The following is a 15,307-nucleotide window of genomic DNA, read 5'->3' on the forward strand; positions in this document are numbered from 1 at the left end:
GACTGATATTATACTTGACTAGTGATTAACAATCACTGATTATTAATATTTAATTTTCAATCACGATGCAGATAATATGTATATAAGATAATTATTACGTAATTTATATAATGTACAATTTAAGCGATATTTCTATAACATTTTACACTGAATGTTTGAAGATACGTATAACTAATTAGTTGAGTTTACTGTGTACTTTATACTATAGTTTTAAATTAGATTATTAAATTTATTATTCATAAAAATGAAATTTTTTAAAAAATGATAAATTTCATAAAACCTTAGAACACTATTCGTGTGCCTCAAGGTGTGGGCATAATGGTCTAAGATTGGATTTTGGACAAAAATTCAGTGCGATTATTTGTGCTGTATACAGATTCAATTAAAATTATCCTTAAGTGTTTTTGTGTTTTTTGAAATTAATAACAATACATTTAGATTATAATGTCTAAGAAAATATGTTCACCCAGTAAAAAAATTTAAAATAACCCATCATTTTACCAACAGATTTTCTTTTCTTATTTCTTATTTTTAATAAAAATGTTTTAAAAAGTGGGAAATGGGGTTTTCCACTGGAGTCTTCGCTTCGTTAATAAAAGTAATTATCCAACATCCTTTTGCTCTTTTACTTCGCTATTAGTACCCGTGAACATAATCAATTAAAAGATAGAGAAACATTTTTTTCGGGAGAGTATAGAAAGGGGAAGGTGTGCAAATTAAATTGCCGCAGGCAGGAGGTTTCTCCATTGCCTGTAATAATAACAATATATAAAAAAAATACAACAGCAACATTTCGGCAAGAAACAAATTATCTCTAAGGTATACTTAAATTTAAATTTTATTTATTACAAAGAGTTTTGCCTTTGTGTAAGATTACAAGCATCTGGAAATTAAAAAAAATATATATATTAATAAGCAAACACTTTTTGTGCATCTAAAATGAACATCCTCTGGTTTTAATAATTGAGTTTAAAGAGTGTTTAATAACATAGTATCGATATTGTATATTTATACTATTAACGAAAAATATTATCGATACTGATTTTCTAAAAACGAAAATCTCGAGAAAATTAATTTTGCTGACGTTGTTTCTCAAAGCAGTAAATTGAATACTTATGTAATATGTTCCTTTGCTTTTATAATAGGTGCATTGTTGTATTACAGGTACGTTTTGAAGAGCCAATGAGATTTAGAATCCTTAAAATCCTATAATCTAATAAAAATTATATTATGTTCCATGTGTAGAATAAGTTAATATCAAATTTTATGAATACATGATACATTATAATTGTAGTGCCTAATTGTCTTATTGGTCTAGTCATGAAATTTGTGTTTATTTCATTAAACATCTACTATGTAAACAGTCAATATATTTTGTATGTTAATAGGATGTTATGTTGAAGATAAAATTGTGCATAATATAATATTTATTTAGTATAGTAAATTATTGTACTTTGAATGCAAATTACTAAAAGTTACTACTGATAATAAAAGTCCCATTTTTAACTTAACGTCGAATCAGCTGATTATGTGACAATTATTTTGCACCGACGTCGTAGATTTGTAATGCGATATTTTTCTCGTCGAGTTCATCGAACTTGTTATGTAACTTTTGATTTTTCCGTTATAAATTTTAATTTTAATGTAATTTTGTATACCTACTTACTTTTGCTATATTGATATAAAGCGCATGATACATACTGTGGACTTATTTACATGACTATAGCCAGCTTACATTGTGGTACATATTACGATGACTTACAGGTCGCCTGGATCCACATTGATCGGAAGATGATACTCACAGTGCACAAACATGTCATCGCCAGAATACCAAGGTTTAGCATGTCTCACGACGGCCAGAAAACGTGGTTGCTGAACATCAACGGCGTGAGAGCGTCGGACAAAGGCATTTACATGTGCCAAGTTAACACCGACCCGATGATCAGTCAAGTCGGTTATCTGCAAGTGGTCGGTGAGTTAAAAAAAAATCATTTTGCTTTCGTTAGAATATTATAGTTCTATAAAAATATTATTTTTATCTATCAGGGTGCAAAAAAATAATCTACCATTAAAATAATATTTTTTCACATTACTCATCATCATGGTCGACTTTTCGTCAAGCCTATATTATATTATTAATACACATCGAATATTTTCTTTATTTTATCGTTATTATTTTTTTTTGTTATATTTTGATCCCTATTCCCTATGAAAACTATACTATTTTTCTAACAGCTAAGTGGCTTAAGATTTTTGCTCAACAACAATATTAATTTGAAGTTTTGCATTCACGGAAGACCATTGATTGTGTTAAAAATATCATTATAATGATATCAGAACTTATAACAATTTAACTGTGTCCGCAAGTTTAGGTTATAAAATTTCCTACTATCCGCATATATGTCATATTTTAATATAGTTCTGGTAATGAGAATTGTGGGGAATGGAGATAAAATTTAATTAAAAAAATCCTCACACCTAAGACCGGCTTAAAATTCAGAACTAATTTTTTTCCACCTGCACCGGACTGTCCAGTAAAGCCGATTATAATATTTTAGAACAGAAAATCCCATTCTTTCTTTTATAGTTTTCATTATATCATTCAGCGGCGTTTGAACGAAAATAGTTTTTAAAAAACTCAACTAAAAATACATGAGCTCTTTGGATGGATTATGCACTTGAATGTAATCCAATGACTCCACTTTATTTCTCTATAGTACAAAAAAAAAAGTTAAACAAGTTTTTTATCCTCAGATTCATCTACGAATAAAGTTATATCTGGAATCATATAATATATATAGTAAAGATCAGGTATATATCTTTGTTGATATTACCTAAAAGAAAAAAGAAAAAGTTAAATATAATAAATTGTTTGAGTAGAACTATATATTATGTTGTTAAAACTAAAACCATAGATGATTTTTAGATATTTTAAAACATAAATAAAAATTACGGAAAGACATTAACTGTCTTAATTAATTAGTCATTATATCTATTTAAAAAATAACAAGAATAATATGTCCATTAGTAGTTAGTCATTACTATTATTCATACGAAAATATTTTATTTCAATTTCAATTTTTTTTTAAATTTTTTAAAGAAAAATATAAAAAATTTACTAAAAATATTTAAATAATCAATAATTTTTGAGTTTAAAATAGGGTTACCTTAATTTAGTATTATACATCATATAGGTTATGAGTCAAAGATTAAAGTAGGCATGACACTTGTGCTGAAAAAACAACTTTCATGCATAAATATTATGGATTACAATACAGTAAAGAATATGATGATTAGAATACCACGTTTTAGATGATAAGATACAATTTAAAAAAAAACATAGAACCAATGAACAGCTGAAAAGGGAAAATTTTATAATTGAATATTTAATGATATAGTTTAAATAGTCGATAGATTTTTAGTAGAAAAAGAATGTATAACATGATATAAATATTTTAATAACAAAGAATAACCGATCAAATTTTGAATTAGTCCATAAATAATGTAAGAACTGTAGAAAGAGGTTCACTTTTGAAAAATAAAATTTGAACCAGCATTACACTTATTAGAAGTATAAAAAAATCTCAAGAACTTTAAAGTGTATTCTATGAAAATTCCATAAATTAAATTTTGAATAAATTCATTGTTAAGAGGACGTTACACCCGCATGTGTTGTCTCTGTCTTACACGCGTACTACATAGCAAATTTTCGTTCGCTAGATTCAATAGTGTGCTGTTAGTTTTGATATTAGATTGAATTGAAAATATAATAAAATTAAAACATCGTAAAAAACCAACACGAGAACACTGATAATTTTCTTACCTGAAAGTTTGATAATGGGTCAATTCACTCTAATATCAAAACTAACAGCACACTATTGAATCTAGCGAACGAAAATTTGCTATGTAGTACGCGTGTAAGACGGAGACAACACATCATGCGGGTATAGCGTCCTCTTAAGTATCTATACTAAAGGACCATATTTTTAAATATTAAGTAGTTTTGCGGAAAAACTTATTTTTAGGTATTCATTTTTTTATTTTATAATCCATCCTTTTAAGGTCGTTTCTGGAAGCAAATCTAGTGATTGGGTTGGTACATTTTGATTAAAGAAAGAGGTAAAGTAAACGAGTATTTCGTTTAATAGGTAATTGAGAAAATCAACAAAGACGGAGAATATTTAAGTAAAGTCATACATACTTTTAAAAAACCAATGGTTTTTTACGATATCAATTGTATTCATCCAATGTAATGTTTTAAATAATAACCAAATAGATGATAGACCTAACCTATATATGACTAATAAGTTAGCTAAAAGTCATCTTAAAGAAAAAATAGGATGAGCATACTAGGTTAATCACTTTAATAATTTAATTATTATAAATTTTTATGCATTTAATAAACTGCAAGTTTGAAATTTATTTGTTGAGAACAATGTTAAAAATATATATTGTTTAATAATATTACTTATTGTACCTATTTATAAAAAGCTAATAAAATAATCAGCGAAATACAATAAGTGATACGAAATATGAATTTACTAATATTTTAAAATACACAAACTAGATTATTTTTTGTATTTATTCGATCAAATATTTATTCCGATCACATGATAAAATTTAAAATTGTTCATATAAAATAATTATTTTTAAATAAAGTTTATCCAATTATTAAAAAATGTCTACTCATTTGCAGTTGCTATATTCTCATTTCACGTGAGATATTTACTCACGTATACTCGCTCTTAATATTTTACTTTTAGAATAAGCTACAAGTAATGAAGTAGGTGTAGTTGAATTGCAAGAAGTGAAAAATTGGTAGATTCTTCAGAAAAACATAATAAAGATTGGCTTGTTGTGTAATAAAGGTAATCGAGTTAACTATAAGACAAAAGATAAATATTTCAAACCAATTTAACTTTAGACGCTACACAAGTAAGCCAAGCAACTTACGATTTATGTAATTAATTTTAATATATTATTTATGTTTCTTTATTTAATTTATTTTAACAAGAACACAAAAAACTATTTATGTTACTGCAGCAGTTAAACTAAAAAAATCTGAAATATATTAAAACAACTTAATTATAACATAATTTTTAGTTTTACATTAAGCTGTGTTGTGAAATCAAATAATATCTACTTATAGTTAAATTAAGTGAATTTAAATTTTGAATTTCTTATTACAATGTCTTGTAGGTATTCCTTTCGACGTTTTGGGATCAAATTAACTATAGTTTCATTTTAGATCATTTATTAATTTGTTAATCTATAGTCACATATACCATATACGACTAAAATTCGATGTGTTTGCGCCTATTTTTGGATTTTCTGAAACGATACTCTCAAGCTGTAAATGCTGCACTATTCAAAACTAAAAAATAATAATCGTGTTCATTACTGCCTAGTCAAGTATTTTTTTATTATATATTGCGCTTTATGTTGTTTTTTTGACTTGAGTATATCACATTTAATACATTGAAAATGTAGAACTTTTTTTATTATTGGCCGAATCGTTATAAAAGCTCTGAATTCCTTTACAAAATATTTAACCATTAAATGTCAAAACTATCTTGAAAAAATATCGACTTTATTTAGTCGAAAAATAACTTTAGTGAACAGGATGATAATATTTATTATTACATTCTATTCTCATGAAACTGACATTTCTAAGAGAAGATTATGTGCCCTTCTCATTTCTCTTCTAAGATTGTAATTCATTCGTATAGAATTCTAAAATAAATCACAATAAAATAAAGCTGTATTTCGTGAATTATTCAAATGTACCTAAAATTCTTTGAAATCTATGCTAGTTATGCGAAATTAACTGCACCGTAACCCCTTATCTAAATATTAAAGACAATTATTTCATTATGGAATTTAAATTACCAAAATCCGCATAAACATTGATGTTTAAATCATCTTTGTTCATAATTTAAATTTAAATCTATCCATGCGCTTAGTACCTATTTGATCATAGTTTTCATAAAGGTATACTTAATTAAAATAATGATATACTTGAAATTATTATCAAACAAATATCATTAATATTCATGTCATTAACTTTTCCATTTTAATACGGATCCGTAATTTATATAAATTGGATATTGTATTACTATTCAATATTGTTTTTACAATCTTGATTTATGAGAAATTTTTTTAATCAATCGAAAAAAATACTATTAGGTTTGGACTGAATTATAATACTATAATTATAATTACTCGGTAAGAGATGATTTTTCTTGATTCAAATTTTCAGAAATAATGCAAACAAACATTTTAGATTCTGAACGAAGTGATGAATGTATTGATTTTACAATGATGTGTGTTTTTTTTTTTGTTTTTTTTTTTTGTGTCTGTGTACAGCATAACTAGTCGAAATAATGCTTCGATTTCAAACTTTGGGGGTGGTTTCCGATGTAAAATTGAAGATCCTTGGTGCATTATAGAGGTCAAAAGTAAACATTTTCCAACAGTTTTCAAAAAAATCGAGAAAAACAAAAAAAAAATGACAGAAAAACGGGAATTTTTACGCAAAATCAGTTTTCGACCAAATCGATTTTTTTATATGGTTGTAATTCAAAAAATAATCACTTTAAATACTTGAAATTTTCACTAAATGTTTATATTAGTGTTCTTTATATACAGTTTAATTTTCAAAAATTTTTGACTTTTTTTGAGTTATTTATAGACCACTGAAATTTACACTTTTTTTGAGAATTTTTTTTTGAAGTGTCGGTAAAAAAATGTTGGACGACCAAAAAAACTTGAAAATTTAATACAAGGTTCCTTATGAGTTTTTCTTATTGTAGCTAAAAAAAATTAAAAATCGTAAGTCACAATTTTTTTTAATAAGCTTTTATAGTTCAAAATTTTACGAAATCTGTCGAAAACGCGAAAATTTGCAAGTAATTTTGAAGTTGAAAAATCATAAAATTTTTTGCGTTTATAACTAAGGATTAAAAATACAACACTAAGTTCTCCATAAGTTTTCCTTCAAGTAGCTATAGAGAAAACTCGAAGTATCATTATAGAAAAAATTTTAAGTGCGTTTGAATTTTAAATTTTTACGAAATAGCGTAACGATAACGATTTATCCTGAAACGATTTTAAATATTTGTTATTATTCAAAAAGTATAAGTCCTAGATACTTGAAAATTTTACCAGTTATTAGGATTGGTATTTTCTTTACATGATTTAATTTTCAAAATATTTTGACTTTTTTTGAGATATTTATAGACGACTGAAATTTTCAATTTGTCTGAAGATTTTTTTTTGAAGTGTTGATAAAATGTTTTTGGCCCTATCAAAATACTTGAAAATTTAATACAAAGTTCCTCATAAGTTATTCTTAAAGTGATTAAAAAATTATAAGAATACATAGTCACAATTTTTTTTTATAAACGTTTATAGTTCAAATTTTTACGAAATCTGTCGAAAACGCGAAAATTTGCAAGTAATTTTGAAGTTGAAAAATCATAAAATTTTTTGCGTTTATAACTAAGGATTAAAAATACAACACTAAGTTCTCCATAAGTTTTCCTTCAAGTAGCTATAGAGAAAACTCGAAGTATCATTATAGAAAAAATTTTAAGTGCGTTTGAATTTTAAATTTTTACGAAATAGCGTAACGATAACGATTTATCCTTAAACGATTTTAAATATTTGTTATTATTCAAAAAGTATGAGTCCTAGAAACTTGAAAATTTTACCAGTTATTAAGATTGGCATTTTCTTTACATGATTTAATTTTCAAAATATTTTGACTTTTTTTGAGATATTTATAGACAACTGAAATTTTCAATATTTCTGAAAAATTTTTTTGAAGGGTTGATTAAATTTTTTTGGCCCAATCAAAATACATGAAAATTGAATACAAAGTTCCTCATTAGTTATTCTTATAGTAATTAAAAATTTATAAAAATACATAGGCACAATTTTATTTTATTAGTATTTGAAGTTCAAATATTGACTTAATACGTAAAAATTACGGCAATGTTCAAATTATCTTAGATAGAAATTCATAAAAATTTTTCTTTTTAGATCTAAGATTTGAAAATTTAATACAAGGCTCCTAACATATTTTTACAATAGCAGTTGAAAAATAAAAGAAATATACATGAATACATTTTTTTTTTTTAAAGCATTCAAAGTCTGAATTTTTACAAAATACATAAAAATCACGAAAATTCGCAAATAATTTTAGACTAGAAATTCATCAAGTATTTTCCTTTTATACCTAAGATTTGAAAATTTAATACAAGGCTCCTAACATATTTTTACAATAACAGTTGAAAAATAAAAGAAAGATATAGTCACAATTTTTTTTTATAAGAATTTACAGTTCAAAATTTGATTTAATACATAAAATATACGGCAATGTTCAAATTATCTTAGATAGAAATTCATAAAAGTTTTTCTTTTTAATTCTAAGATTTGAGAATTTAATACAAGGCTCATAATATAGTTTTGCAATAGCAGTTGAAAAATAAAAGAAATATATAGCCAAATTTTTTTTTTACATGCATTCAAATTTTAATTTTGACAACATACGTAAAAATCACGAAAATTCGTAAATTATTTTATTCTAGAAATTCATAAAAAATTTTCCTTTTATACCTAAGATTTGAAAATTTAATACAAGATTCCTTACAAATTTGTCAATCTTTATCACAAAAAAAATGTCCACCGGAAATTCAAATAAAATTTTTATTAGCATATGAATTTCAAATATTGACAAAAATTCGTCAAAACCAAGAATATTTGCAAATTATTTTGTAGTTCAAAATTCATAATATTGTTTGTATTTATATCTAAGGTTATAAAATTTAACACCAAGTTTTCCATAAGTTTTGCTTCAAATAGCTATAGAGAAAATTTGAAGTGTCATTATAGGAAAAATTTTTTGAGCGTTTGAGTTTTAAATTTTTATGAAATCGCGTAATGATAACGATTTATCCTCAAACCAGGTACTCAGGTACATGTATAACTATGATAATATAAAGTATTATGAATTATGATAACTACACTAATTGATTAACCATGCCATATGCAAAATGCGTCTTAATTGAAAAATAAAATATTTGTTTCAAAATAGAATATATGACAATATTTAAATAGAATGACAAATCATCTCCGTTCAGAATCGTTTTTCGTATACAATGATACCTATCATTGCATTCAAATTTAATCTCATCCATTACAGTAACCTACAGTACAGCAAAGCGACATCCACGACTTACCCGCTTTTTTATTATTTGTCACATTATATTATATTGAAAGAAAGTACTTATTTTTACTATTTTTCCAACTTTATAATTTGGTATTTCACATTTATTGTGTTAAAAATTATATTGAAAAATATTTTTTGAAAATTTTTCCCATATTATATTGATTACATACAATACATTTTAAATCTATCTTACAAAATGTCGTAATTTAAAAAAAAAAATTGTTTAAGTTGGATGATGCATAATTTAAAAAAAATTATGTTAGATAAGAAATATGATATATTACACTCATTCAAATATAATATTTTAAATGAGTAAAAAAGTTGTTAGTGTACCTATTAATTTTAAAATAAAAATATAAAACTGCAAAATAGTTCTCAAGTTTGAAAAATGTTTTTATATTAATATATACATTATTAGAGAAATCTATATGAAATATGTAAAATAATATATATTGTGATGAGAAATGTTATATAATCTTGGTATAATTTTGCAGCTTTATCCTCCTAAACTTACCACAAATATTCGACACTATTAAGTTTCATGCTCTGATAATTATGAACAATAAAAGTTTTAACTTAGGAGTATTCAACATTTCAAATATTTAGAATACCTAATCTTAATAATTCAAATCATCGTAAATCCCTATTCATGAATAAATTCAGAGATAAACGGAATAAAATATAAAAAAAAAACTAAATATTGTTGTCATATCACAATGATATCCTTGACCAAAAGTAATAAATAATGAAAAACTGAATATTGGATTTCACATAAACTTTACCGACATAAATAATGATTTTACCACAATGCTGGACGTTTCAATAAAGAAGCATAAATGTATTATTGACTTACGTTTTCTGGACTGTCAAATACCTGACGTAAGCCTATTGTTTATGATTTGTGACTTTCTTTGCTACCAAGCGTCCAATATATTTCTTATTTAAAACTGTGCGTGATTTTTCATCTTTTTCTATATATATATGGATTTATTTAAATAACAAAATCTTAAACTAATATATATATATATATATATATATATATATAGCATTTTTCATACGTTTCTTACTTATAGTTATAACAATTATATGTCAGATAAGTAATAATTTTTTAATATATTAGATTACATTATAACGTTATTACAAAGACTAAATAATATTAGAATATGAGTAACACAATTTTAACTAGTTTCAGTAGTTTGATAACTTACATACTTTTTTATTACAAGTATGTTATAAATAGTTTTATTTGTTGGCCTAAAAATATTATTTGTTTTATATTCCATTTTAAAGATAGCAAAAATCTATAAATTCAAAGAATGATTAAAAATACAAATTAAAAACTCGTGAATTTTTAGTGATTATGTTTCTACGTAACACTAAATCATTAAATTATTCAAATTATGAACTTTTACCTTCAGATAAATAAATAATATTTCTAAACTTATAGAATATATGATATTAAATGACATTTATTTGTTCTGTATATTTTAAAATTAAGTACATTTACTTATATTATGTAATTATAAATTAATATTAGAGAATATAAGAATCTACCTCTTTCACTTATCTTAAATAATTTATCTCAAGATAAAATAATACCTTTGAAGTTAAAAATATAAGGATGTTGAAATACATACTATTTTGAAAAAATTAACAATTCAATTTATAAAACGTTAAGTTATATATAGTTAATATAATAAATTATGATGCACATATTTAATGTATGACTATAATTTTTACGAGTAAGAAATGTAAAATATTTCATTTAAATGTATTTAAATATTTATAATAAATTACAGTATTTAATATTATATTTTACATAATAGTGAAGGTAGAATTTGGTTTACTTCATTTAAAAAAAAAAATATAACTGTTCTAGACATTTTACTACATAGGCATTACTATATTATTAAGGATTGAAGTGTGAGTAAAGTGAAAAGAGTCCTTATATTTTTACAATCATATATTGTGTATTTTTTTCAATTTATAGTGGTTAGAATTAATACAGTAAATTAATCAATCGAATGTTGACAGTGCCACCAAACATTGTGGACGATGAAAGTTCCACTTCAACTGTAGCTGTAAGAGAAGGCCTCAATATATCACTTACATGTAAAGCAAAAGGTAATCCGGAACCAAGGATTGTGTGGAAAAGAGAAAATGGATTCAATATAACTGTAGATAAAAGGAAAAAAGGTAAAAATAAAAACATTACATGTGTACTTAGATAATATAATTTTCGCTATTTAAATGTTGACTTCTGTAAATCAAGACATTTATATATATAACATTTACAAATTGTTTATTGTATTCATTATTTATTTATATTTATTGTTTGACTCCGCCATTGTTTGATCAAATTCGTTTAAAAGGTTTCTGTTTTTGACACTTTTACATCTCACATATTGCCTAAACACGAAGTTAATACATAGTTAAATAATATAATGCTGAGTTTAATCAGTAATTACTTATTATTAATTAAAAAATATAATTTTGGATGATCCATTGCAAGGCACTCGTCATTTTTAAAGCTCGATGTTTTTTTTATTAATATTTTTAAATTCTCTATTTTTTTTTAAACGTGAACATGAATTTTTAATTTTATATTTTGAAGTACCTTTATATTTGTGTATAACTCGAACTATTTTATATGGGTTATAATTATTTATAGTTTTGATAATAGAGTGGAATGGAGTGACAGTACAGAAATTCCCCGCAAAATTATTGTCCACTTCTCATCTAAACTTTAAATAATATAACTAATAAACTACTTTCTAAAATTTGATTTATTCAGATCGATATTTGAAACGCACACTATTTTTGTTTAACATTTTAAATTTCGAAATAACAATATTAATAATTAGTTATTATAGAATTGTATAAACAAGCTCATTATATGTATATAATGAGACACAATATTTAAAAAAGTATGTAACATTAAAATATATTACGTAACATAATATGGTACTTGAGAAACAACTGATATGTTTACTTTGGGCTATTTTTAATATGTGAAGTCTGCGTTATATACTTTGGCAGTTGATTACATTCACTATAACTTGTATTATTATGTGGTCTTGTTGAGGTGAACCTTGAATGATCAGTATTTTCAGAAATATTTGATATTTCTATTAGCTCTCTTTTTGGCATGTTTACTAATACTAATATGTATCGTAAAAGTTGAACATCTACTTGAGTTTTTTTCAAAGACAAGTTGTCCATTAGATGATGTTGCTTTTAAAACCTCGTATAAACTAACCTTACATAAATATAGATATTTGTTTGAATTGCATTGATATACACAGCAATATGTTGTACAATCACTTAGATACGTTATATTGTTGTTTTAAAATACATAAATATTACCTATGCGATTTTATATTTATAAATATTATTATATTATGCACTGTATGCATGGTATTAATTAAATTATACAAATTAATAGACTGAATAACAAAATGTCCACAAATATTTTAATGGCAGTCATCAATGATCGTGCGATAATTTATTTGCTCTTGACTAAATACAAAACAGTTATTTTATTCATGTAATCGTTTTTATTCGCACAGAAGTTTATATTTTAATAAATTTATTTCACTAGGTTTTCAGTATCTGATAGTTTATAATATTTGTTTATTTTGACCTTGTTCACAATATATTTTATACAATCACTTTTGAATATACTTTTAATGATAATTGTAGTGAAATTGCATATACAAAACGCCGTCTTAAAATAGTAACTATATTAAGATGATATCAACTAACTACTATAATATGTGTAACTATTCGCTTCTTTTCATACAAAACATAGTGTATTTTTGTACACTAGAATCAATCATTTATTTTAAGCTTTAATGCAAGGATGAATATACTTATTCTCAAACTCAAAAGTTGAAGATATTGGCTGTGTTTTTATTATATTTTGTTTCGATCAAGTTATATACATGGAAATTATTACAAATTAAAAATATTCCAACATCGGAGGAAAAAAATATCTTAAGAAATATAAAGTACAAACAAGAAAGATATTATTCTTTATGAGAGTGTGTTGACAGGTTATTCACTTCATATTCAAAGCTAAAAACAGATGTTCTTCTTTAGAACCAGAGTTTAATAAGTAATTGCAACGTATGGGCCTAGACTTTCTAGAGAGAAAACAAATAGTGCACCGAGATCATCTTGATATTTCTGTATTATAATCTTAGAAAAAAAAAAAAACAATTTGATTTTCGCTTTTCAATATTCCAATGGAATAGATAAAAGTTGACAGAAATCTTATTTTGAATTTATTTTCGAACACTGTTTTATTTGGTGTTTAGATTAATGGGGTTTTCTAGCTGGCTGGTTTTGATCTTTTAGAACTATGCCAATGATTAGATGTCCATCAATGTTACATGTGTTTTCGTTTCAGTCTTTACTCGTGTATTATGTTGGTATACAAAATTGTATTTTTATTATTTGAACAAACACTTAATAACCACTATAGAACAGAAAATCATTTAGTGCTAAGTACTTAAAATGATTGTAATGAATTATTAATTAACCAAATAACGTTAATATTTAATGCATTGAATTTTATTGTCGAACTTCGTTGAATAGTGGTTATACTTTTAAAATGTCGTCCCTAATCGACGATTATTTACTTTTAGTGTCACTCCAGGGCAGTCAGTTAGGCTTCATTTTTTCGTGTCGTTTCTTAGTGAAGTCTTTTATGTAAAAAAATTATATTACACTCCAAGGAATGCAAAAAGTGCCTCTGTCGAAAGTGAGATTTTACGATGAAAGTTTATCAACGTTTTTTTTTTTTTGTATATTTTGCTAATGGACGCTGAAAAAGTTACATTTTGAGATGTGGTTAATCGCTGATATACTCGGTTTTTATATACATACATGCATACAATATATATAATATAATAACAACAAATCATAAAAAAACTTCAAAGTTTAAGTCATGTGATGTAACATTAAGTGTTCCCTGAAGGTAAAGTTTATGGGGTTAGTTTACAAGTTGTTTGCTGTAAAATAAGTGCAAGGGATACATGGTTGTGTAGTTTTCCTACCTATAAAATTAGATTACGAATCCAAAGAATTGAATTGTCTCCGACGGTTTCAATCGGTGTGACAGCTTCGTGATTGGTTTTGATGTTAGAAAGATAAGTCAATTTTTTAGACCACTTCATTGGCTAGACACGTTGCACCAATGAATTAATGAGATCAACTGTGAGATTTCTGCCAAAATATCCGTTAGACAATTTTATTCCTGTTATATGTCATGGAAAACATAAATTAACATTAATTTATATATCATTTACAACCAAAGATCACACGTGTGTCGAGTATGTACGACGAAAGTAATTCACAGTTTGAAGCTCGTAAATGTTCAACTCAAAAAAATAATCATATTATTTTAATATCTAACATAAAATTATTTTAGGTTAAGACTATTAGAAGTACATGCATTATTTACATCACTTTTTTTAATATTAATATAAAAACTATTATACACCCACCCGATGGTATAATTTTCTTTCTCGTTAAAAAAAACCCCCCGTTCGCTAAAATAAACATCAGAAATAAAATTGTTAATTTATTTTTTTTCTTCCATAACTCAGTTAATTCGAGAGTGTTCATTTAGATAAGTAGTGTATTGTAGCTAAAATGTAAATTAAAGTCATCATACTAACATAATTTGGATTAGTTGTTTCATTTCTACTTCAAATATTTTACACAGGCACTTTATTCAATGATATTATAATATTTAAATGAATATAATGTTTGGTCGAAAGAAATAATTTACTTGGCTTAGTATACAGTTTTGACCTACAATGACACACTTAGAAAATTATATTCTCATTCGATTTATTTATTACTACCTAATAACAAAGCATTTTATATAAAGCTTAAATTTAAAGTTTTAAAACATTGATAACACACTATTGTCAGTTTGATTTCTTTCTTGCCATTTAAAATATTACCTATACAATATAGTTTTTAATTCAAACTTTTTTTTTTTTTAAATTTCTTATTAACATTTATAAATCCACTTTTTGAGTGCCATATACATATATTTTCGTC

General features: G+C 24.8%; 1 protein-coding gene across 1 annotated transcript in view; it reads left to right on the forward strand.

Annotated features, from left to right (window-relative positions):
* Positions 1–15,307, forward strand: part of LOC107169398 (lachesin-like) — a 138,547-nt gene that overhangs the window by 56,915 nt on the left and 66,325 nt on the right. The window contains exons 3-4 of the mRNA XM_089228429.1: positions 1,765–1,972; positions 11,267–11,428. Coding sequence (XP_089084555.1) covers positions 1,765–1,972; positions 11,267–11,428 — 370 coding nt within the window. The remainder of the gene's footprint in view (positions 1–1,764; positions 1,973–11,266; positions 11,429–15,307) is intronic.

This window comes from Diuraphis noxia, unplaced genomic scaffold (genome assembly GCF_037042655.1).
Source record: "Diuraphis noxia isolate RWA-SAM2 unplaced genomic scaffold, SU_Dnox_SAM2 contig0005, whole genome shotgun sequence".
Taxonomy (NCBI): Eukaryota; Metazoa; Arthropoda; class Insecta; order Hemiptera; family Aphididae; genus Diuraphis; species Diuraphis noxia.